At 37.4% G+C, this 26586-nt stretch overlaps 1 protein-coding gene across 2 annotated transcripts in view; it reads right to left on the bottom strand.

Moving 5' to 3' along the window:
* wdr11 (WD repeat domain 11) overlaps positions 1-14091 on the bottom strand; it is a 47080-nt gene extending 32989 nt beyond the window's left edge. For both annotated transcript variants that reach the window (XM_077495512.1, XM_077495513.1), the window contains exons 1-7: positions 13906-14091; positions 10952-11063; positions 6642-6795; positions 6207-6380; positions 5904-6105; positions 3381-3546; positions 307-418 (exon numbers count right to left, since the gene is read on the bottom strand). In XM_077495512.1, the coding sequence (XP_077351638.1) occupies positions 307-418; positions 3381-3546; positions 5904-6105; positions 6207-6380; positions 6642-6795; positions 10952-11063; positions 13906-13991 (1006 nt within the window). In that variant the 5' untranslated portion in view covers positions 13992-14091. The remainder of the gene's footprint in view (positions 1-306; positions 419-3380; positions 3547-5903; positions 6106-6206; positions 6381-6641; positions 6796-10951; positions 11064-13905) is intronic.
* Between the last annotated feature and the right edge of the window lie 12495 nt (positions 14092-26586).

Genomic DNA, 26586 nt, shown 5'->3' with positions numbered 1-26586 from the left:
ATATACGTTTAAATGAGGATGTGAGAGACCCATAAAAGAAAATGTCGGGGAAGCAAGAAAAGAAGCTGGAGAGTGAGGAAGGGAGAGACATTTGCTGAGACAATAGACTCCCATTGGCCTGTAACACTAAGCCAAAGATAAATGAGATAGTAAGAGTCTGAATGCCCACTGGAGCATAGAGAAAACCGCTTCAGGCAATGACGGCGGCTGAATAAATGAAGAGGTGGAGACAGCATTGCCGTGAGTTAGGGTTGTCTGTGAGCGTAGTACAAATGGCGCCCGGTGCGCATTCGTGACGGGGCATACCTGTTGCTGCTGATCCTTCTTCAAGAGCTGCAGTGGAACGACACACGCGAAGTGTGATGCATCCGTTCTCATGGAGGCAATACAGGGCATCCCTCTGGGCGCAGGGGATCACCTGAGACACGCAGTTGAGGCAAAGATGGATTATGTGAGTCTCCATTCGGCCTCCTAGTTACTGTCAAAAGTTACTAAGTGTGTTTATGTTCACAAGGTCATAAACTTTACAAATAGGTTCTCCAGCCAGTTTCATAGATAACGGTCACATTATTGTACTGTCACACACAGAGCAGTAAAAGATGGCAATATATACAAGAGCAAAAAATGGAACATGTGGCATACAAAGAAGAAACCCAACAAATGGGAGGTGGTGATGTGATCCGAGCACTAAGCAATATTAGTTGTTTTATACAATGTAAATCGCCACGTGAATGCAGTCTGATTAGTTTGTAGTTGTAGATAGCTGAATGAGGGTGAAAAAAAGTTACAGTAATGTAATACAAGGAGAGATACAAGCATGAAAAATCTTACCAATACCATGAGTGGAAATGATAAATGGAAAGAAGTGAAGCATGGTGTGCAAATGTCTAGCCTAGTTCCCGTGTCTGTTTGAATTACAATGCTTGTATCCTCTACATTAACGCTAACGCAGGCTTAAGCTTTACCATCAGTCATGTAAATTAGCTGTGTGGAAAGCACTGGAAAACACTAATAAAAGGAGTACTTGACTATGCAAATGTTGTAGAAGTGGTATTTTTAAAGTGGAAGTCAACCTTGAACATTTCTTATCAATAATGTTATATGTGACCTCACTAGTCTAAACATGACATTTTGATTAATATATTATTTAGAGAATACGTTATGCAGCAAAATCCAGTCAGTTTTATCCATCTCAGGGGCGGCCATTTTGCCATTTGCTGTCGACTGAAGATAACATCACAGTTGCTCAAGGCACAGGCAACGGCCAATCACAGCTCAGCTGTTTTCTGAAGCTCAGCGGTGATTGGTTGTTACCCGAGACCGGTCGTCCTGGAAGCTCCTTTAGCCCGGTTGACTTCTGCTGGTCTCTGCACTGTGTGTGGATGAGCTATCCTTGGGTATTTTTCCCTCACATGGTTTCTCCTCTTGTCTTTTTACATCGTTCTCAGGTTATGCGTGTGTACGCTCATAGGGATGTTCTTTTTACATTGTAGGCCTACTTTCAGTTGCATTATTATGTATAAAAAGTGCTATATCAAAGTTTTATTTCATTTGTGTGAACTACAGTTGATTGATAACATAGAGATCCTGACGTTGACGTCACGTGTCCCAAAATGGCCGTTAGCGCAACCATTAAATAAATCTGGATTGTACAAACTTTTAACGCTTTTGTATGACCAGATTTGAAAAGAGAAAATCACGTGACGTCAGGATCTCTATTGGTGGGGAGTCAAAACTTTAAGAGAGAGTTTTTATTCCATTATGGACAAACTCAACCTCCCCCCAAAATCTCATCTATTTCCCATTAGAAATCTGTTCTCCATTTGAGAGAAAATTGGCACCCAAAGGTCACTGGCACTACTGAGTTAAACTATTAGGATGAACAAGACATCAGACAGCAGGCACAATGTTGGGAATATTTTTGCTGTGAACAGTGCAGTCAGCCATGCCTGTCCTGGCTTCTCATTGCAATGATGAGGTGAGCACTGATATAAAGAGAGAAAAGTAAAAAAAAACTCATTTGTACGGGGAGAGGGATTTTCGTCATGGAAGATTCAACTGTGCAAAAGTAAAGCTTGGTAAAAAATTGAATAAATGCTAAAAGGGTGTGATTTGAATGGAGAGAAAGACGGTGATGTATGAAGCACGTACGTAAGAGCTCAACAGCACTTCAAAGCTGCCAACCGACAGAACTTCACTTCCATAATAATTTGTCAGAATTTCCATATTTTGTCCAGAACATTACCGCGGACGGCTATTGCAGCATATTATGTAATAGGACAAAAAAAAATATGCACACTTTTCAATTGCACAACACAATCATTACTCTATAACCATAATTGATTTATATATTTGACATAGGCATTCCATCAATATTGACAGAAGGGCTGTCAATCCGTCAATGACGGACGCCCAATTTGTTGACGATTGACATGAAATTTCTAAAAATTGACGAACTTAGCATAGACAGAAGTGGGTTTTCATTTTCGTCCATCAATGTAATCGTCAAGCCCTCAATAAACTCGACTATCCGTCAATGACGGACGTCCCATTTTGGTGACGGATTGACGAATGACGATTGATGGATCATTGACGGATACCCACTTCGAATAACGTGAACATTGGTGGACGTTCATTTTGCTGCACAATCGAAGAATGACGGATTGACGGTTCTGTGTACCATTGTCAAAATATTTATCAATGGTTGAATTTTTTTACTTACCTACTTATATTTATTAATTGATTTATTTATTATAAAAAAATAATGGTTTCTAATTCGTGTAATGTACTGTACTTACCGTACAAATGTGTGCACCTCCATGCATTTTTCTATATTGTATGTCCACTAATGCTGATAAAGCAATGCCAATTTCCTCCTTGTGGAACTAATAACGGTCATCTTATAGCAAAATATTTATTAAATCAATAGACTTTTAACCTTTTAGGCCCGACCTTTGGGCTGATGCATCTGGTGACATACTCATTCATTAACTAATTCATTGAATTTTGGATGTTTTCAAAAATATGGAGAGCAATCAGTGGCACAGTCATAACCAGTTGAATTTTAGTGATTTATGTAACAAAATTTGGCAGCACTAGCACTGGCACACTCACCTTAGCAAACTGAACCATCGTGGCAATAATAACAAGTTCGCAAACTTGAAAATTCATGCTAGAGGTGTTTTAATATCAGGGTGCTTGTTAATTTAAAAAAAAAAAAAAGGCTGAGAGCAAATATAATTTACAGCCTGAATAATCAAACTAATTGGCAATTTAAATATATCACTTTTACAATTAACTTGATTTATATAGAAGGTTAAATGCATATAGTAACTTCACTGTTACAAGTTTTATAGCTGTTTACATTTGAAAAACCTCACCTGGGTGAAGGGCACTCCAGATCGCTCAATGGCTACAACTCCCACAGTCTGGCTGAGCTCCAAATCCAGGATGAGGATCTCTCTGGGATAAAGCAGCAACATGTGGTTCCTTTTGGATGGCAGGTAAGACAGCTGCAGGCAGTCGTTCAACGTCACTGCCTCTGCGCTATGGACCACAAAGTTGAGGAAAAATGGCATTGTAAGAAACACGAGAAAAGCAATTTGTCAAAAGGATCATTGTTTCACACTGTAGACCGGTGTTATACAAATTTGATACAGGGTTTCCCCCAGAAAACATGCTAAGCCTGGTGATCAAAAGCTGCCGCTACCCCTTTGGGTGAATTTTTTTGGTCGACGATGGGGTGCTGATGGATTTTTCAACATGTCAAGTGCATGTCGTCGCGTTCACACATGGCCCTACCCTAACACTAAGCCTAACTTCATTTGTGTTTTTAAATTACCGGTAAATGGACATTCCATTGATGTGAACAGAAGAATTTCCTAAAACAAAAGCAGTCCCAAACACTCAGTTGTGGGGAAAAATAGCGACAAATAATTGATTACAACAGAGGAATCTTCATTTCTCGATAAGATCAGATTCAGGACAAAAATCCGACAAACACCAGTGAGATTATTGATCCAAAAAAAAAAAAAAAAAACCTTCAGAAGTTTTTGAGCTCCACACGATTAGCAGCTCATTGATGCGGGGCCAAGACAGCGACAGGGTAAAAAAAATGTCTGAGCCAGTCAACGCAGCATTAATTAAATAAATAAATAAAAACTTTAAAGACTTCTAAGTCTGACATGCAATGGTGAAAGCAATAGGTCTTCAGAGAGCATTACAATCAATCCATCTATCCATACATAATACATAAATAAAAGACCATTCAGTTGCCTGGTTCCAACATCATACATTGCTCACATTGACTTTGGTACTCATGCCTAATTTAAAGAGATTTGAAAAAAGGGCTATATTACAGTCAGGCACTGCCAGAGAAGTATGTACTTAACAATATGCTTGTTATTGTGGAAACATAGCTGTCAAAGTTGTAAAACTGCCCTGTATTACATTGACGGCATTCTAATACAGAATGTTTCAGTATGATGCCGTATTTTGAAACATCTGCCCACTTTGTTAAAGTAATTTTTTGTGTTGCCAGGGAAACCGTTTGCTCTTCTTAGTCAGACCTTAGGACTGTTATTATAACAAGAGGTCTCTGAACTGCAAGCATTAACAGCATACAGTTCACAATTTGACTGTGTGTGAGAAGAACTGTACATAGAGCTGAGAAGTGAGAGCCTGATCCTGCCATGGTGATTGGGTAACGTTATCTATGCATGCTAACTGCCGGATTAATGGCTGCCTGATGAGACATTCATGTGTATAATACAGCAATTAAGTCGGCATGTTTAAGATGTCAGACTCTTGTTCAAATCTGCCACCTATTAGGCATAAGAAGAGAACTGTGATGTGAGAGAAGCTACACTGACATTTTCCACATTACATTTTAAGGAACACAAACATGAAATGGACATGATGAGAAAAGGAGGAGGAAGAAAGAAGACAAGCAAGATGAATGTGAATGCGTGTGCGCGTGTGTGTTGGTGTGTAAAGCTTATTGGCTGGGTTTATAGACAGACTGCAGGGTGCTACTGTTATGAATAACCCAGTGTAACAGGCACAACATTTCAAGTCTGCCAAAAAATAATGCTTGGTCCACATTTTTACTGCTTTTTTAGCCACTGACTAATTTAAAATAATAACAACCCTTTTATTTTTTTCTTAAAAGGTTTTGGGACATCTTTTGCCAGTCTTCAGGCAATTTATATTTGACAAATATTTGATTGGATTTACACGATATTCAAATGTTTGAGGGCGACACGGTGGATGACTGGTTAGCACGTCCGCCTCCCAGTACTGAGGACTCGGGTTCGAGTCTAGGCTCCGGCCTTCTTGGTTGGAGTTTGCATGTTCTCCTCGTGCCTGCGTGGGTCTTCTCCGGGTACTCTGGTCTCCTCCCACATTCCAAAGACATGCATGGCATGTTACTTGGGAGTTCCAAATTGTCCACAGGTGTGCTTGTGAGTGTGGATGGTTGTTTGTCTCTGTGTGCCCTGCGATTGGCTGGCAACCAATTCAGGGTGTACAGAGACAATTCAGGGTGTACCCCGCCTACTGCCCAAAGCCAGCTGAGATAGGCTCCAGCACCCCACGCGACCCTTGTGAGGAATAAGCGGTCAAGAAATTGGATGGATGGATGGATGGATGGATTAAATGTTTGAAACCATCTGCTAATTTGGAAAATATGCCACTGTCAAGGATCAAACCACTTGACAATGTTACCAATATATTTTTTTTTTTTTTTTTTGTTCCAGGCGGGCATATCTCAAAATCTAGACCAGATTCTTTAAAAAAAAAAAATTTTTTTTTGATTCAATGTCATCAAAATACCCTAAAACTGATTGTGGTATATTCAGTAAGTCTACTCAAATACAGTTCTGAAGTTGAATGAAAAGTCTTACGTGGGCTTTTCATTGGTGATTAGCACTTTGACCTTGTTGAGAGCTTTCTTGGCACCGGTAGGAGGCGGGGCAGCTGTGGGTGCAGGCTTGGTATGGGCGGGGCTTGCGTGAGGGCTCGCAATGTAAACCTTTTTGCCTGCACTTCCTGGTGGTTTCGAGTGGGAAAAGTCTGTGATGAAGACTATTCCTTCGCTCGTCAGCACTGTCAGGAAAATGAAAATAAAAAATATATCACAGTCTTTTTTTCATGAAAGGTATTAACAAATTTGACAGCAGTTCAGTGAGGCATTATTTTGCACATACATGCCATGTTGGATGGGTCAAACGGGTCAAAAGAAAAGGAGAGAATGTTTTCAGCATAGCTTTTCTTCCACAGCTTTGTTCCCGTGTCTCCGTTCCATAGAACAATGTAGTTGGGGGGATGCACAGCCAACAACAGATCACGGGACACATCCTGGTTCCAAAGCCACTCCAGATCTGAAGGAAAGTCGAGGAAGCCACAAAAGAAGAGGAATTGCAGGAATGAAGAAGATGAATGCATGGCGTGCGCAACAGGACATATAGAGTGATGGCAATAGCATTGTAATGAAAACAAATCGCACACAACTTAAGAGTTACTTGACAGAATAGATTGTTTTCTTGGCAGGTCTTGCTCGGGTAATGTCCTGCCCCAGGATAAAGAATCAATTTAGGCCTCTATAAAAAAAAAAAGGGAGGGGGATCTCAATGATCTCTTACCCTGGATGGGTTTGGAGTGCTCTTGGATCTCACAATGGGCAGTGCCACTAACAACATCCCACACTATTATCTTGCCAGAGGCATCTCCAGAGGCCAGTCGCAAGCAGTAGGGCGAGCTCAAGTTATGGTAGTAATTTTCTCTTGACCACTTTACCTGGAGGAAGAAATAACAATACGGAGCAGTTATTTTTGTGACTTGAAGCACATGACGTAAGTCATAATGAAGTGTAATTACTTGTGAGTCATGCGCAACATAAGTTTTTGTTGTTATATACTGTATGTGTTGCTGGGCGTAGCAAGAAATTAACCAATTGCATTGTCATCTCATATATCGTTTTAGAAGCTGATGAAGCCATACAAAATTTTTCGCTACTAGACAAGGAAAATAATGTTTTTTTTGTCAACAGTACTTCTTTAATGTTTGACGAAATTGTCCACAGAGATTTGAAAGAACACACTGAAATGATTAGGATTTCAAGACTACTTAAAGGGGGTATATTAAGGGTGTATTCAGACCTGCACTCTTTGGTCCGCTTTAAACGGACCAGAGTTCGTTTCCCACGATGATCCGGACCTTTGGTGCAGGTCTGAATACACACAAACGAATCCTGGTGCAGACCAAACAAGCGGACCGAGATCACCTCAAAAAGTGGGTCTCGGTCCATTTCCAAATTCCCTCGGTGCTGTTCACGTCGCAGTCTGAATACAAACCACGGTTGATCCGCTCCAACTCCAGGACATATGCACCATTTTGGGCTTAACAAACCACCGTAGCCAAGTATCCTGGCTGGGGAAATATTGCGCTTGAGTGAATATTGTGCTAAATTTAGTTCACACGAAAGCCCGTTTCCATGTATCCACACAGATTTCTTCCCATTTGGGCAGTTCGTCCACACAGGGGCTCGGTTTTGGAGCTTGAAAATATCACTTTTGAAACCGGGCTCTCGAGTAGAAAGATTTCAAAATGTGGCCCCCAAAGCAGGACAGATACGCCTCTGGTGATGATGTAATTCTCTTGTGACTGCGCACAAACCCCAGTCTGTCAACAACGGTGGGTAGCCGTGTCGTCGTCGTTTTGCGCAACCTCCTTAGCTTGTTTACGCTTTTACAGCAAAATGTTTTGCATGATGTTGTACTTGAATCACACGGCATTGTCACCTCTCCTGTGTTGTGTTTGTCTCACTAATCTGTCTATATTACTGGATAGCCAATCGCCCATACATGCCCATGCAAAGCCACAGGGCAGCCATCTTACTCCTCCCATCTCACGAGCAGATTACTGTTTAAACTACTTTGAAGACCCCATGTCTGAAGTCATCTTGTTTATGTTGAACAAATTTAAAACATAAATCAGGCTGTTTCAATTAAGTACTGTCTCAATTGTTCTCTAATTCCGATGTAAACTCGTATGCTGAGAAACGTTTCTTGGGAAGAGTAATATGGCGGCCTCGCAGCTTCAAAAGTCTTGGCCTACTGGCTATTCAGATCAGTGGTTCGTCTTCTTCGCTGATTATTCTTCTACGCTTCCCATAAACTCCCATGTCTTGAGACGGTTCTGTCTGTACAAGATTTGTTTGAGGAACGAAGCCGGCTTTGCTTCCGTGTTAAACAGGGCCTTATTCATAATCCTCCTATTCTGTTTAGCCATGCTGCTGTCAGCATGTTGTCGGGCAGAGCACACGGAGCGCATCGGCTCCTTGCAAGCAATCGATCGACGCAGTTCCAAAATTAGAAACAGCGTCGCGGAAATCCGTTGAATGTGCTCGCAAATATCTTACATCTAATAATGCCACAAATATGCCTAGCAGTAATGCAGCACGTCAGAATTTCATGTTTTGCTCTATTTCCGGGCTTCGTTATGCGTTCAGACCTTGTCATTTTTGTCTAATGGGAGCAGAGATTGTCACGCGAGTCGATGTGATGACGCAATATATTCTACTTGCAAAAAGCATAGTGTGAATATGATGAACCGCACCAAAGGAAAAAAAATATAGTCCGCTTTCGGTCCGGACAAAACAAGCAAACTTTAATGATAAATTAAAAAAATAAAAAATAAAAAAATAAAAAATGTTCTGCATGTAAGCCCCATTGTTACATAACATGGCTAATTTACATAATATTCATCCCACACAGAGTTTATCCGCCAATGATTTGACCAGCTAGGTTGGACAAAGATCCAGAAACACTTTTGAGTCACTTTGAGAGATGGCCAGAGTCTGGCCACAAAGTACATTCTTATTAGTAGTCTGGGCTCTGAGGGGTAAAACACAACAACAAAGCTCAACGGTAAACCGAGCTGTACTGAGTAATTATGGATGCACAGATTAGCGTAAACATTCTGCATTAACTTCTGATAAGCGGTGGTGCTGGGCAATTAATCGAACTTCAATAGTAATTTGGATTTTGGCTTCTCACAATCATAAAAACAATCAAACAAAAGCTATTAATGTGCTGAACGGTGCAGTTCAGTGCAAGGTCCCAATGTTGTGAAATCACCTTGAATGCAACATGTTGCTTGTGCAGCACCTCACACAACTGTATCGTAATTAATTCTTGATACTTGAGGTATTTTGATTAAAGAATATTAACTCTTTCACTGTCAAACAACCCCGACAGTGCCAACTGAACTTGAGCATTTTCACTCATCTTTCAAGGCAAACAGAATATTGTGAGGCATCTGCTGGCCATAGTTAGAGGGTGTTTAACATAGTTAACGTCAATTACCGTTAATGGCGGCATTCATTAGGATTTTAGCATACGTCATTAAACGTTTTTGGCGGTCAAACAGTTTTAAAAACAAAACACACAGTAACAATTGTTTAATCTATGAAAAAAATAACGCATTTTATATATATCATTTAAATAACCTAATTAAATCACTCAACTGTCCCACAAAGACAAAGTAACATGCTAAAGTCAGAACGATAAGACCTGGGTAATTACTGCTTCAATGTCTTGTCAAGGGTACCAAAGTACTTGGTGTGTTGGCATCTCTCCAACAACCACCTCCAATTAGTATGTATATATCATTTTTGCCTTCATTGGGTCTTGAACCTGCAACCCATGTGTGCAAAACCGTTCCTGTCGCCCAACTGAATCATAAAAGAAGCATTCTAAAGAATTTGCCTCACAGCACAGGTGAATCTTTGGGCAAATGATTTATTAGGAGGGTTACTCGAAACTACCTCACTGAAATGTGAGTCTATGTGACCTTGACCTTTTAAATAAAATGAAATGACTGGATCACCAAGATAGAATTAATCACTGGGGGTATATTATTATGCCTCCTCATCTCTCTTCAAGTTGACGCACAGACGTTCCTACTGCAGGCAACGCTCAAAGCAGAGAATGTTTGCTGTGTGTATGTAGCTATATAACTGTGGAGTGGCTCCTTGCTGATGTTTGTGGCTTGTTTATGTTCTGATTTGTGTTGAGCATGAATACAAGCTCATTAGTGGTTGTGTATACTGTTTTCTTTTCAAATAACGTGGGTTGACCATGAGCAATAGTGATTGGTCTGTACATTTATATTTACTACTGCAATGATCAGTAAAGCTGCCAGATGATGAATTCTAAATATCTACATCTATCTATCTAATAGATATACAGCGGATGCACCCATATTTTCACAGATTCTTTTTTTAGTATTTCATATTTTTTTTTTTTGTATTTGTTTGTTTGTTTTCCCCACCATTTTTCATGGGAAATATTGAATGTTTATCAGCTTTTTCAGAAGAATTTTGGGGGTTAAAAAAAATAAAAAATCATTAAATAATTGATTGTGTTTGTCTATTTTATGTCCATCAATATCGGGATTTTTTTTTTTTCTTTTTTCATTATCCACTAGTCTATTATTCACCAAGGCGTCAGTTTATGTGACTGTGTGGTGAAAGATTGCCAACTGCTGCAGCATATCCAAGATTAAGGGCATTTTGGAGTAAAGAATGGAAGCCTCGGGCAGAGCCGAGCCTCTGATAATCACTGCCGAATTTACGGCCCATTATTAGTCTTCTTCAAATCACACACACACGCGCGCACACCCCTACACTCAGTCACTGGAGAGAGGCATCCTTCCACACGATCAATATTGTCAGACAACAACTACTTAGCTCAAGGTCAAACAATACCAAAAATGGTTGAATGTCTGATACTTTACTTTGAGAATGGATTCTGCCAGCAGCTGTGCGTGTATCTTACTTGACATTGACAAATACAGTATAAGGGGCCAAAAGAGCAACTCTGTGGAGTAACTCTGTCTACTCATGCATGTAAACAGGTTATTGTAGCCAGGTAATTAAAGAAGCACGTACCTTGACCACATTGGCTTTGTGTTTTTCCAGCACTTGGATGGTCTGTGACGTCTTTGGATCGATAATGAGAATGCTAGAGTGACATCCTTGAGCTATCAGCCCCTGCCAGCCCCTACAAAAAAAAAAAAAAAAGAAAAAGGAGGATGGTGTGGATGCTTGAACGGAAGAACATGCTGTGCAGAAAGCTGTGATATAGATACTAAAGCTAGAGAGGTGTGGGGACTGGGTACGAGTCGACAAAACTTATGGCATATCAATCGGCCATTCATTGTACAAATTAAAAAAAAAAAAAACAACTAACACAAGGTAACTAAAAGCCATATCCATGCTAGCTATTTACTAACTCTCTAAAGTCCATCTGACTTGTTGTAGAGATGCAAACATAAATATAAATTGCACAAGAAGTCAACACAGTACCCAAGAAGAAAATGTTCAGACTTTTACAGACACAATCGACCAAAAAAACGGCCTGTCAATCCATACAACTTCATTCCCAAAATATAATTAAATGTTTGCATGTTGACATGGCAACATTTGGCCACTTCTTTCACAAATCTGTCAGATTGTGAGGGCAAATCCTCGAAATTATGGACCCTCAAGGTCAGCATGGATTTTTAATTGGATTTCGGTTCAGAAAAAGGTTTTATTTAGGGGTGTGCATCTCTCCACAAAAGATTATGTAACAATGCGATTTGGTTCGCCTAATCAAAACCAATTTCCCAATCAGAGTCGTTTTTTGTTACACCCCTTGCAGATATATGATTTTTTTGTGACCAGCAAACTGGTGAAATTTGAGACTTTTGAGATGTGATCTGTGTCATTTTCAAAATACTGCCAAACAGGTGTGACGTAAACCTAAGTCATAAATGGTACTTCATTTATATCGCACTTTTCCACCCTAAAAGGCCCTCAAAGCGCTTTACATTTGACTACTCATTAGGGCTGCACGATATTGGAAAAACATGCGATATGCGATACACTTGCTGAACATAGCGATATCGATATTATTGCGATATTTAACATTTACCTAAAGAAATTACATTTTTATTACCTCATGAAAGAAAAACATTTTTCATGGGGGAAAATAAGCAACCTTCATGTAATCTTAGTTAATTAAGTGTAATTATGTCTTGATAATTTTAAACTATTGAATGGCGATGCACATTTTAGTTAGCATCTGAGTGGTCAAATTCATATAAAAAGCAAAAAATTCCATATAAAACTTATTGCGTGCCTTTGCGATATGCATACTGCAAGGGCCAATATCGCGATATCAATATTTTTTCGATATATTGTGCAGCCCTACTACTCATTCACCTACTGATGATGCAGCAACAGGACCAACAGCATATTGCTAAAGGATACTTCGACTTGCAGCAATTGTCTGGCAACCAGTTCAGGGTGTACCCCGCCTCCTGCCCGAAGTTGGCTGGGATAGGTTCCAGCACCCCTTCAACCCTTGTGAGGAGTAAGCAGTTAAGAAAATGGATGGATGGATATTTCGACTTGGTCACAATGGCATGGGATCGAACCCACAACCTTTGGGTTGCGAGATGACCATTCTACCACTGAGCTACGCCGCCCCTAAAGTCTGACTACAACTAATGCAAATCATTTTGAAACATTGATGTGTATAAATTAGGGATAGACCGATTATCGGCTGGGCCGATTATCTGCGCCGATATTCAGCATTTTGAGAAATATCGGCATCGGCCATTTTGAAGAATCATATGGCCGATAATAGATCAATTTTTTTTTAAGTGTTAACTTCAGGGAACTAATTTAAATGTAAATTAAAAAAAAAGAAGTTTTTATTTTCATTTTTGTCGACCCTGGGAACTCTCTGCACCTTCTGTTTTTGATTGAAATTAAAACTAAGATAAGTAAAAATTTAATACTTTGGATATTTTGATAGACTTTTATTTTGTGTAGAAAATAATTCTTTGTTTTTATTTAACTTTTGAAAGCATGCTACTGCACCTGGGAGATCCCAGAACTTGTCTATTGACTAAGATTTTGAATAAATTAAAAAAAAAAAAAAAAACGTAAAAATATTTTACTAACCCTAAAAGTTGCTCAATAAACGTATGCTTTAAAATAAATAAATAAATAAATAAATAAAAAGATAAGAGCTGGAGTTTGTATTTTTTCCAAATTTTGATGTCCCTTTTTAGTGAAATTGAATATCGGCTCCAAATATCGGTTATCGGCATCCTTCACTACTAATAATTAGTATCGGTATCGGGCCCGAAAAAACCTTATCGGTCTATCTCTAGTATAAATATGTGGATTTCACTTCTTCAACTTTTCTATTCACTATATAATGTATGTATATATGTATGTATATAATATATGTATATTTATGTATCAAAAGTACACAAGTTGTGGCACTTCTGTATCGCTGACTACTCAAGAGCTGAGTCCTGATATCGGTCTGAAAAAAGTGAACATTCCCAGAAATGTTAACACAATTAGTAGGTTACTGATTATAGTACTATTTTTATGGGATTGTGCACTAAAAAAAAAACAACTTATTTTATGTAAATGTTCAGCTGAATTGCAAAAAAAATTAAAAATCTATGAGTGGTGATTTGTAGTATTAGTCCGGCTTACGCATACAGAACAGTAGAATGATTGACATATTTTATGACAAGTCAAGTTTCCTACACGTCTTTTGTTACATTTCTAAACAAGGACAAGGCTTCATAAATTCATCAGGCCCAAGGAAAATGCCTATCACATGACACGAAATGCCATCGTGTCCTGCCCCCAAATATCCTTGTCAGAACACAAAAATGTCAACAAGTAATAACCCGTGCACCTTACTAAACTAAGGAAAGGTAACCAATAAAGAAAAATGAACCAATTCATGAGAGCAACATGATGTGGGAAAACAAATGTAAACAGTGTCGCTTCCAATCAAGGCATGCTAACAGAACAGCTGCAGTACTCACCAATCTACTGCGGTTTTATTCTGCAAATTTAGAGTGCCAGTCAACGTCCGAGCCGCGAGCTTGATGTTGACGGTGTACGGAATCATAATTATTGATCACTGATTGCACGTCATTCACGCTTGCTGCTCGAAAGCTGTGACAGTTGATGAGCTTCCTGGCTGGGATGTTTTGGACGATAAGAGGAAGTGAAAGGGTGTCGTTGAATACAGCACCGTGCGGGAGCAGATTTCAACTTCGCTAAGGTTCCTCATGTAAACTGGAAAATAAATTGCACTTCTGAAGCTGAAATTTGTTTTTGAAAAATGAGTTAACGAGACAATGCAGGATAATAAATAAATAAATAAAATAGGCCCATTTCGGCCAATTGATTTTTTTTTTTAAACTGTAGCCTCGCGGGTACTGTAATACAAAAATCAGTCAATCCAATTTTTATTCCTTACATAAAGTTTGAAACACAGTTCTTAATGTTACAATAACAAGAAAGTAAGTAACAATACGTCAAACATAAATGATAAAACATACAAAACAAATAAAAGAAAATAATGATAAATAATTCACATTGCAAACAAGAATAACTGAGACAACTGAGTCCTTCCTGCATGTTGAGGTTTCCATCCTCCAACCCACCTGATTGAAATGATCTGCTCATCAGCAAGTGCCTGAGAATGATCCTGATCATTTTTATTGGGTGTGTTGGAGGAGGGAAACCTCTAAAACATGCAGGACTGCGGCCCTCGAGGGCCAGATTTTGACACCTGTAGTTATGATTCTGCATTTATAATTTGTTGTTATATCAAGAGACTTGAAATAACAAATACGTATGAAAAATTTTAAATAACAGTGTTGATTTTAGAAATGTATACGTATGAATGTGAAACTTTTCAGACAAAATATACAAATGAATAATAGTACACATTTAAAAAATAAATAAATCTTTTGATTGATAGAGATTTTTATTTTTTTTCCCAATGAGCGTAATATTGGATTTTGTTTTGCACAGTATATAATTCTCAAGTTCAAAATTCAGCACTTATGAAGCAGTCAAAAAATAAATGACTGTGTGCATTTTGGCTTTGTCCATACATCCATCCATTGTATACTCAACAAAAATATAAACTCAACACTTTTGTTTTTGCTCCCATTTTTTATGAGACGAACTAAAGGTCTAAAACTTCTTCCACATACACAGTATCACAATTTCTCTCCAATATTATTCACAAACCAGATTAAATCTGTGATCGTGAGCACTTCTCCTTTATTGAGATAATGTGCCATATAAGATGCTGATTAGACACCAAGATTAGTGCACAGGTGTACCTTAGACTGCCCACAATATAAGGACACTCTGAAAGGTGCAATTTTGTTTTATGGAGGGGGGGGGGGCTCTATTAATTTTCAATTGTGTCATTTATTAAATATGCACAATTATTGAATCCTTAGTTTGCACTTATATGAAGTGATGTGTTGTCAGTAGATGGATGGTAATTGCACCCACATCGGTTCATTACCTCTTTGAACCAAGAAGTAGCCTGCTAATTAACAAACAGTTGAAGAAACAAATACAAACATAACACTGAGTTATTGGAATTCTAGTACACGACCATTATTGCATTGATAAAACTAAAGATAACGTCAGAGTTTTTCACAGTCCTATACTCAACACGTGGAAATTATTGGAAGCCTTCAAAATCTCTAATTCCTCTTCCTTATGGTGTACACTGGTGTTTCATTAGAATTCACTGACATTTTGCATGAAATTTAATATTCAGTCATTTATTTGTCTCCAGTTTGTTGCCAGTTTGCATTGCAGTTTCATCATGTGGGGACTTCTGGGCAATGTGTAATGAAAGCTCTGCATTCACAATGGAGAGTAGCAATGATGAACACTTTGAGTCATGCAAATTAAGTGCCAGAAGCTCTCAGTGCGCTTGAATTTTGAAGATTTTCTGCAAGAGATATTGCTTTTATTTCTGCTAATATAACAGCTAGTATCTTCGTCCATTCTCATTTTTACCGGCCATGCATTTCATGAATACAGTTTGTGCATAAATTAATCTTTGGATGTGGCTTATAATATGTTTTCACACAACAGCTTTTAAAAAAAAAAAAAAAAAAAAAAAAAAAAGCTGCTTTGTTACTGTTGGTTAAAGTTTCCTGTTAAAATATAATTCCCTTTATTAAAAAAAAAAGAAAGAAGAAGAAGAAGAAGAAGAAGCAGACTGACCACAAGTGGAAAACAATTATGATAATTTAATACATTTAACAATTGCAATCTGCAATTATCATTCAAATATGTTCATGTGCGCCCACTAGATGGCATTCAGAATTAACTCATTTACTGGATTTTGACTGATTTTGCAAAGTCCACAGAATATTGTTTTCCATTGCTATAAAAACATGGAACCTACCAAAAGAAAGATTAAGGAGTTAGAGTCTTTCATTCGGGAACAAAGTATATTCCTGTTTCCGTTATGCAGCAATTAGCATTAGAATATAGATAAGTTTCATCATTATTCACAAATCTGTTTATTAAAACTGTAGGCAAAACAGCTTGTTGCAACATGACCCTGGTTGATCTCTTATACTCTGCTGCCACCTGCTGGCCGTTTTTGTAATAACTACCATTGCTTCAACCATTTTCTTTAGTTCAGAGGCTGTATCAAAGTCTTCTGTATGCTCTTGCATAAAAGACATTAAAAAACGTATAAATACGTCTTTGGGACACTGGTAATATTTTAAATAGAACATATTTATACATTTTGGGGAACAAATGAGTTGTCTTTGTGGAATATGATGAGTTAAGCAGCAAAACCCACCTGTTTTCTGAAGCTGAGCCGTGATTGATTGTTATATAATGTAAAGATTTTTATTTTTATTTTTTTTACTTCCTCTTTAAAGAGTATGTCATTTTTCAGAGATAAAGCATTTGATTGGTTTGGTATAGTTTAACAGTCAATATTTAGTATTATTACTAGGGGTGTCAAAATTAGTGCGTTAATTTTAAGTCAATTTAAAGTTCCTTGAATGCCATTAATTTTTTAAATATACAATTAATGACCGCCCCTTATTTGGAAAGCCTGTCCTGGGAGAATTCCAATCGCAACGCAGCAGGCACGTACGTCCATGTAAAAAATTAGCAGTAATTAAATTTAATAATAATGCATATATTTATGGAGACCGGGGTCAAGTTGTATTTTACAATTTAAAAATGTACAAAATTTCACCATTTCCTTCAAGAAAATGCACTGAGCTGTCATGAATGTCTTAAAAATGAAATTATGCCATCTAGTGGCAGAAAAATGATCTCAACACAAATTAACGTCACACTAGTTTTTTACAGTACAGTGCATCTTTTTAATTTTAACTAAATTTTATGAATTATTATTAAATTACTGTATCAATGACTAAAAGATGCAGTCATATTTCTATTTATTGTCCTAATTATTACGCATCCAGCATTGATAAATAACAGAAATCACTTGTGTAAAAAAAATTCTAATTCTATTCTTTCCCATAACCAAATCACATACTCACTGTATGAAAAATAAGGAAAAGATCTCAACCCTGCATGTGAGATGTCATCCTAATTTTTACCGCACAAACTCGGTCAACGTATGTTTCATGTTTCTCTAATGACGGATGCTGAACGACTCCCACTATGCCCCCCATTGGCCCTGTGTGTCTCTATGCTCTCATTTCTGCCATTGCTGCCAGCCATCATCTTGATCTTTATGTGAGGTGAATTCCCCCAGCGAACGCACAGCAGGGAGAACAAACAAGATGGAGGTCGTGAGGCCATAGGATTCAAACAGATTGCTTATTGTTTTTCCTATGGCACAGATCACCTCAGTTGGAAGAAACTGAGAAAAGGGTTTTGCATTATCCATATGGACCATCCTTTGATTCTAATGTTTAATATTCAGAGCTCTATCCAATATTTCAAACAATTGCACTTATGTTATTGGAGTGAATGTCAGAATGAGTTACAGTAAGCTTAGTTTGCTTTTATCATCTTGGCAATTATTAAGCATCTGCCACATCAAAGCCATTATTAATGAAGCCTAAATGAGCTGCGAAGTAAAGGAATTGTCATCTTTGTAGTCGACAGCACTGGTTCCATTCCATCTGTGGCTATGAAAAGGAATCTAAATTGCTAGTTTGTAACAGTAAAAAGAGTCATTATGCACACTGACGAATAATTTCACAGTGGGGAAGTGATGCATTATGGGAAAATCTGATTTTGCATAGATGTGTTAGAATTAATAATGAGACCGTGAACATATGCTGTTTTAAATAAGTATGGATGCCTTTAAATAGTGTTCACATATAAACAAGAATGATAATTCCTGTGCCCGCTCTTTCTGGCTGCAAAACACGTCTTCGCATGACACGTTCCAACAGAAATTTGACTGAAATGACCCATCCACTGAAGCAACTTTCATCAACAGAGTGCAAACGAAGGCCAAGCATTTGTATAATATGTCAAGGGAAGCATAAAAGTATCCAAGCAACATCCGCAGTAAGTGCAGAGTTGATGTATTTTTTTTTGCAGATGTCACCACGTCTGATTTTGCAGGAGAAAAACACAAGTAAAAAAATAAGAGATCAAAATGTAATAATAATGGAGAATCCTCACCTTCGTAAAATGTAATTACTTTCCAAAGCTGTGAAATTCTTTTTAGTTGCTTTCTTTTATCACCCCAACAGAAAGTGTTTTGAGTACACTATTAAATTGCACGTTTTCAACACTAAAAAAAATGACTGGTAATCCGTGGCCATTGAAAATAGTAATTATTATTTGTCCCAAACACTGAAGTAGTTTCCGCACTGAGTCATTAACATACCAAGTCAGTGCTTCTGAAGCCTGAAGCTTGAACCACAAAATATATGAAAATTCTAATTGTTTGTAAATAGAGTATTTATTGGTCATTTTGAACATACAAACAAAAAATATATATATATTTTGAAAATCAACTTCCACGTGACTTTTGTTTTGCACCATATTTGATACATCCAGCCACAATGCTTTCAATTTGTATATTTATAACTGTCAAAACTACAAAAAAATAATCAAACATATCAAACATTAGTATTTCCAAAAATGTGAAAGAACATTTCACACTATAAGTATGTAATAGTAAAAGTAAAAAATAAAACTAAATAAATAAATAAAACATAACAATAATAATAATAATAATAATAATAATAATAATAATAATAATAATAATAATAATACATAAATAAATAGTAAAAGTAGTAATAAGTAGGTGTCTATCCTTTTCCTTTCTCAATTGGGGCGATCTTGCAAGGTCGCTGGAAAAGCCATCAACTGGGTGATACTGCCATCTAATGGATTATCCGTGCAATACATGTGTCAGATCATATACGTCAGGGTTTTAATGGGGAAAAAAAAACATTATACTCAGAGGGCTCAAAATGTGTTGTATTTAATCTGATATTTTTAGCATTATTATTAATCCCGTCATACTATGTTGAGAAAAAAAAAAAGTGGTTGTACAAATATGTACAATATAAATTCACATGTATAACGGAGCATATCGTAGCTGCTGCCCGTGTGTTCCATCTTAAAAAATAAATAAGCAGCAGTAGTTGTTTTAAAGTGTTTGATAAATATTAAGTTTGAATTTGAAAATATAAATAAATAAATAAATAAATAAATAAATAAGGAAAGGTCCAGTGAATGCCTATATGTATCAAGTGGTGTTCAGTACCTCCAACAACAACAACCATTGCACCAAGCACTTCGGAGTAAACAAGATAAAAAGTAGGTAAGAAAAAATGACTCACAATTTGACCACCCATTTTGATCCTCCCAGGTATTACTGTGTGTAATTACATTCATACTTTTCTCTTCTCACTGGTGCCGTCATTGTCATTACTGTTCTTTCTGTGAGACTAATATTGGATTGTCTCATCTCATCCAATTCCATCTCACTTCATATGATAAGAGTATAAACAGAGCTTCTCAAGCCTTATTAACTTTGTTGATTGATCTTAGTCTTACATGACTTCAGATCAACTTATTTTCACTTAAATGCAGAGAAAATAGAGCTTCATCATGAACTCAAAAAGCATTATTTGACATTCCCCAAGCCAAAACTGGATCAAGTCTGCGTATCACAGAGATTATGAAAGTGAGGGTATAGAAAGGGAAGTCAACAAGAAGCAGAAAAAGAAGGAAGATGCATTTTGACATCTGCATTGGAGGAAGAAAGAAGCCACAGGAAGCCGAGAAGCTCATTATCACAACTTCCCAACAACACAGGCAGAAACTGAACTGCCTTGACCCCATTCAACACCTCCTCCAGTAAAAAATGCACCCTGACTGTACCTCGCAGTCACTAAAAAGTTACAGCCAAGCTCTCGTCTGTACTTTTGCTTCTGTGTGTACGTACACGCTTTCACTTTCTACATTACATACATTATAGTTGAATAACATATTACCTTGCAAAAGCATGGCAAATCAGGATTAACTGACCCAGTGAACTTTTCTCAGTTTAAATAAAAAAAAAAAAAAAAAAAAAAAAGCAATTCAGCCTTCTTTCTTTTGTTCTCTTGTGCCAGTCATGCAGTAAATACATAAATTAGAGTGTCAATCTTAATTATCTCTGCAAAGACAGCCACTGTTTCAGATTTGTTGTACTTCATTAAATGGCACAATTGTAACTAATGAAGTGCAATATTAAACATGACACGGTTGTTTGACAGTGACACTCATCGAAGGATCCCATAACATTAGTTGAGACGCTGAAGGTCATGTATCCTTCATAATAAAGTAAGTATGGTTTATTCATAATAAGTAGAAGCAATGTCTTAGTTTGATATCTGAGTGTTTTAAAAATGAACACCAAATAAACCTGCTGACTGGTTGTTAAAAAAAAATGAATAAAATCTTTCCTCCTATTTATACTGTGTGAATGTATGCCAGCAGGTTGACTGGAGAGCAGTGGAGGTTGATTTAATTACACAATTGAAGACATTGCTTAGTGTGACTGTGCTCCCACACTGTTTAAATAACAGTGAACACTATATATATATATATATATATATATATATATATATATATATATATATATATATATATATATATATATATATATATATATATATATATATATATATATATATAATTACAATATCCATTTAAGCATGTGATATTGAAGAATGACATGACACCGCTTGCTGTGGGAGATTAGAGTCCAAATCCATCACTGACAGGGAGGTCGTCTGGCACTTGGGATTCAGCTAAGAGTTGTCATTTGCTGAAGGAACGACTGTGGTTAGAGGGCTGCGATTTCATCCATGTCTAACTACAAGTATGTCCTGATTTTGGCTCCTGGCAAACAGCAGTGATCAATGTTAAATAATAGTGAGAAGACATCTGAGTCTCTGTGCTGATGGGTAATCAATTATCCAGCTTCTTTGGCCATAAGATGTGAACGGGGGTGGCAAGAAAGGAAGAGAAGAGATCAAAGGATGCTTGGAAAGATTTGAGCAACAGAGTGGATATAAAGAAAGAATGTGATGATGTTCCCAGCATGCACTTCTCTCTGAAAACTAGAAGGAAGAAAGAAGGGCACACTGAAGGTGATGTCATCACGGTTCAACTCTTTTGGTAATTATAATAAACAGCACAATGGAAATCTAGATCTCCCAATCTTTTTATTTCCAACTTAGATCCCCCAAGAGTTGTCTATATGCACTGCGAATTTCAACCAATCAGGGAAAGACTGAATTTCCAGATTTCCCATCACCCTGTAGATGCATAGTTGAAAAATTGATGGATTTCAAGATTATTAAGGGAGTTGATGCAATGATCTGTCAGGAGGTTTTAGCATTTAACCTGTCATCCTCAAGAGCCTTATTGCAAACCAAGACAGATGAATACCGCTAATTAAGTAACTTGTGTGAAAGTACTAGCTTGCAACAAATAGCTGGTGCTTGCTTTTTAAGGGGAAATATGATGGGAAATCGACTTCTAAATTGCTAGTATACAAATAGTTGGTTTTAGGCATACCTGCTTTTCTAAGTGTGAAACTAAACAAGAAATCAGGTGTGTTAATTGTCCTATAATTGTGGTAATGCTGAAGCATTCCCACATGTTATTTATTGTGTTTTTTATTCTCCACACTTTGGTGCCACCTAACAACTCCAACATAATACTTCCAATTTACATTGTTCAAATTTCAACTAGCTTCAAAAATTCATGCCTCCCGGGTTATATATTGTCTGATTCCAATCACTCACAGTATTTGCACAGTTTAACATTTAATATAAACTTTCCCCCATTCATTTTCAATGGGACAGACATTGAACTTTATCACTTCACTTTCCAATTTACTCCCAATCTACTTCATAAGCATTCCACATGCCTTCAAATCTTAGCATTCAGCTATTCACATTCAGCTTTTAGCATCCCCATGCAATTTCTCCAGAAATTGCACTTAATCTAGTTATAGCTGAATTTGATAAAAAAAAAAACCTGACCTGTTATTAAATAACTGTTCCTGTATGCAGCTAAACATGTTGAAACATCTCTAAAATAACAAGAAAGTAACTCCTATTCATGGAAATTACAGTATTTACTTGAAATTTCAGTGCACATACATTTGCCAGAAAACCTAATGCTCGGTGAATTGCTTTTTTGTCAACATTATTGGAAAATGGATTTCACTCTGTATGGTGAGGAGGTAATTACCAACTACCTCTTAAAAACATCTTGTAAGGGATGCACAAGAGCAATGCTGTGGGATAAAACTCCATAATGAGGGCAGCTAGTTCATACCACTACCAAAAGTACTACCTAAATAGCTGTTGTTGACAGAATCGAGGAGGCAATTATTTTTCTCATTGCAACATGATATGTGTTATTAAAAAGTAGGTAGTGATTATTTGAAGTTGTCAATATTTCAGAGCAAATAACAGCTTTTCGTTCTCTCTTTTAGCCCAACACTAGCTAAGCCAAAAGGTTTATTCGAAGCTCTTTCTTTAAATTTGCTAGAGAATTTTAATGGTGCAAAATACTAAAGTTAAACGATGAGTGCTTGGCTTTTCAAAAGATGTTGATTGTGTGGGCTGAAATTGTCAGAAGAAATTAACACAAGCAGAAGCATTATTCTTCATCTGAAGTGATGCTGCAGGTAGAAGCCATTAGGGTGCCCTAAATGACGGCAAAATAGCCTTTTTGTGTGAATAATTTATTGTAAACCGCTGCCATTCAGGAAAGTTTTCACTTTTAAATAGCTCGAATGAATAAATGTGATGTCAAGGCAGATGATTTCCAGTCAGATGGCTGCTGTTTAAATGTGCATGATGGGTGATAAAGGGAAGAAAACATTCAAACTGGCAGGTTCCTCTTTACATATAAAGTAGTGTGTTAAGTTTGGAAATGTGTTTTAAAAAAATAAAAAAAACACAGGCCAGACTCATTTCATTAAGTCAACCGCCACAATTGCCACAATGATCGCTTCACTTCATTGCTTACTTCAAATAAAAGCGAAGTAAGGGATGGACGTCTCACTTGTTTTGCTTTTATTTTGAAGTTGAACAACCGTTGTGACAGTTGACCTAGCTTAGGCTAGCTCCTTGCTAACAGTTACAATTTCTCATTGTGTGACGGTGAACAGTGATTTTTCGAATGAGGTCCGTGGTACGAATAAAGAGTGTACACTGGAAGGCTACCCTAAGGAACTGTGCAGATGATTTTAAAATAATTTTATGTAAAATAATAATAATAATAATAATAATAATAATAATAATAATAATAATAATAATAATAATAATAATAATAATAATAGTAATGTTTTAATGAACAGGCTTTCTGTAGCTCTGATATATTTTGCTGTGGGCTACTTGTGAAATAAAACTGACAACCAAAACAAAAGTGTATTCAGTTTCATTAAAATGACTTATCTACACATATTAGCGATAAAATATTAAAACTACTTATTCAAAAAAGGGATTAACCCGAGTGTGCTGATGGTTTATCCAGACATGAGACAGAATAATGTGATGCTCAAACTCACTGTCACGCGCTACAACAATGTTCACAGCTATTTTGCTTTTTATGTGTCTCCATGGCACATTCAGTAATGGCGACTCTTAATGCTCAGGCTTAATAGCGGAACTGTTTCCCCATACATAGATGAGCAAGCTAGACCAACAACACAGGGTGGCCGCAACACACATAATGAGCAGCAATTCAGCCACTGCACCAAATCAAGCACAACAAAGGAAATTAGCGGACACATCTTTGCATTTCAGAGGGCTCGTAGAACACAAAGCGATCAACGGGAGTTTGCATGTAGATGCACTCACTTGTCTTGGTGTGGTTGTGTTAGACATCCAGCCTCAAAATGGGGGGGAAAAAAAAGGCTAGGCTGCCATTGTAATATCTCTATTGTCATACACTGTTTTTGTACTGTCCTGTTTTTTTTTGTTGTTGTTTTCTCTCTGTCCTCTCTCACACCTTATTCTGTCTGACTGCATTACAAATAAATATCCATCATAATAGGAGCACAGATGGGGTACGTCGAACGCTGTTGCACAGGAAAACTGTTACATAAAAATGTAGATAGTACTGCTTGGCACAAACTGCATGGCCAAGCAGCCAAATAGGACTGGTATACCAGGATTTCTCACAGCATTGAAGCGATCAGGGCAGGCTACTTCAGTTCATGCAACAAGGCTGGTGCCGCCTGGCTGTCTGTCAAGTTTTGGTGTGGATGAGGACCCAGTAGCAGGGAATCAGGTGAAACCAGGCAGTGATGTAGTCAAAAATGTAATTTAACGAAAGGGCAACAGCAATCGGGTGGACAAAAATGCCTCATAAATGTCCAAAACAACAAGAGTCAAACTGCAAATAAAGACGAGTGATGGCAAAATCGAAACTGTGTTTTGGTACGTACTAGGGGTGCGATGATACGGGTAAACCACGATTCCATAGTATGACGATATTTGGGTCACGATATCGATAATATCACGATACACGATACCTATGATTTTTTTTACAGTCAAAATTTTTTTTTAGCAATATATAACGATATATGACTGAAAAAGCCAACAAATACCCATAAAAAGGAAAATGTCTAATTATGCATTTATTCAAAGCCCAAACTTTGTACAATGTACAAAGTTCTGCATAGAGCCTCACTGCCTCTTAGTCTTTTAACTGTCTCACTGCCTCTTAGTCTTTTAACTGTAAACATTGTAAAGTGAGACAAATTAAAGTGCATAAACATTTATATCATAACACTGCACAACTGGACACGTTACATCGATATCTACCGTCAGTGTATCGATAATTTATTGCAACAGAAAGAGCAACAATATATTGCGATATCGATTTTTTTTCCCAACCCGAGTACGTTCCGAAACCCATGCGGAATTTGTGATTCGAATCGCGTTCGACCTCAGAATTCCAAATGTTTCCAAACATCACATTGTTTCAGCAAGTGAACATGCTATCCCTTTTCTAAAGTTAAATAAAATCCTACCATTGTACTGTATGAAAATGTCTTAAATCTAAAACATATCCAACCTAAGTATACTTCGTAAAATTTGCCCTGGCTGCTGATTCATCATCCTAAATAATAAAATGTCAAAGACATATCGTTTCAATGTTCCTTTTCTGCCATCCCTAATAAACACGATGGCAATTAGGTTTGACATTGTACCGGGTTGAAATACAAACAGCAACAATGAATCGACAATAACTGAAAGAAAGCAGGGAACTAAATACAAATGACTTGATGAGACGGGAGACAACCGGACAACGCGCATGTGGCAGAAAAGCTGATTGGATGACACAAGGGACCGGGTTGACGAGCACAGGTGGACACGATAAAACTTAACGAGACAAGACAATGTAAACAGGGACACAAGGAAAAACATGACAATTCAAATTTAGCTAAAACAAAACAAAATAATAATAATAATAATAATAATAAACAGATAGTGGCACAGTCCTAACTGAGCCTTTTTAACACACCTGCTCAGATGAGATCTGAAACACGGCAAAATGTCTTTAAAAGGTCAGAGGTGAAACGTTTTCAAGAGCAACCACAATAGTCCAGTTGCAATCAATTCAGTGCCTTCAGAGTGAAATGACTTGAATGAATGAGAACATTCACAAGCATATACCAGGATTATGTACTGTATATACCGTCCAGGGCATCACTTATTTGGACTGGTGGACTACCCTGTGCCGACACTTAGATATGGTCTGAGCAGGCGCATGTTTATCAAATTGTCATTCCGCCAGGCACATCTTCAATTGCACTCCCTCTGCTGTGCCAGACCAGTCTGCCAAACTGGCCAAAAATCAAGATCCACTGATAATGCAGATATGCTGCCTATGAAAATACAGCCTGAACCGTCTACCACCAAATTGTCAAAAATACTGAGATGTACAAGGTTACGTTCACTCCACTCTGTTCTTAGCCATGTTTTGTAATCATCTTTTTAGAGTCTCAATGCATATACTAATGGGCTGGTGGTTGGGAGGGATTTGTTGTCTTTTATTACCTGTTCTATGAAGTATCAATGTATGAAAATTCAAAATAAAGTATGCATTATTTTAGTTAAACAAAGTAAATGACCCAGAATGCTTGGACAATTTCCATTTCCAGAATGAAATGGAATATTAGGATATTGCTGTAC

Source organism: Festucalex cinctus, chromosome 14 (genome assembly GCF_051991245.1).
Source record: "Festucalex cinctus isolate MCC-2025b chromosome 14, RoL_Fcin_1.0, whole genome shotgun sequence".
Classification (NCBI taxonomy): domain Eukaryota; kingdom Metazoa; phylum Chordata; class Actinopteri; order Syngnathiformes; family Syngnathidae; genus Festucalex; species Festucalex cinctus.
This window is presented reverse-complemented; position numbering and strand designations above follow the sequence as displayed.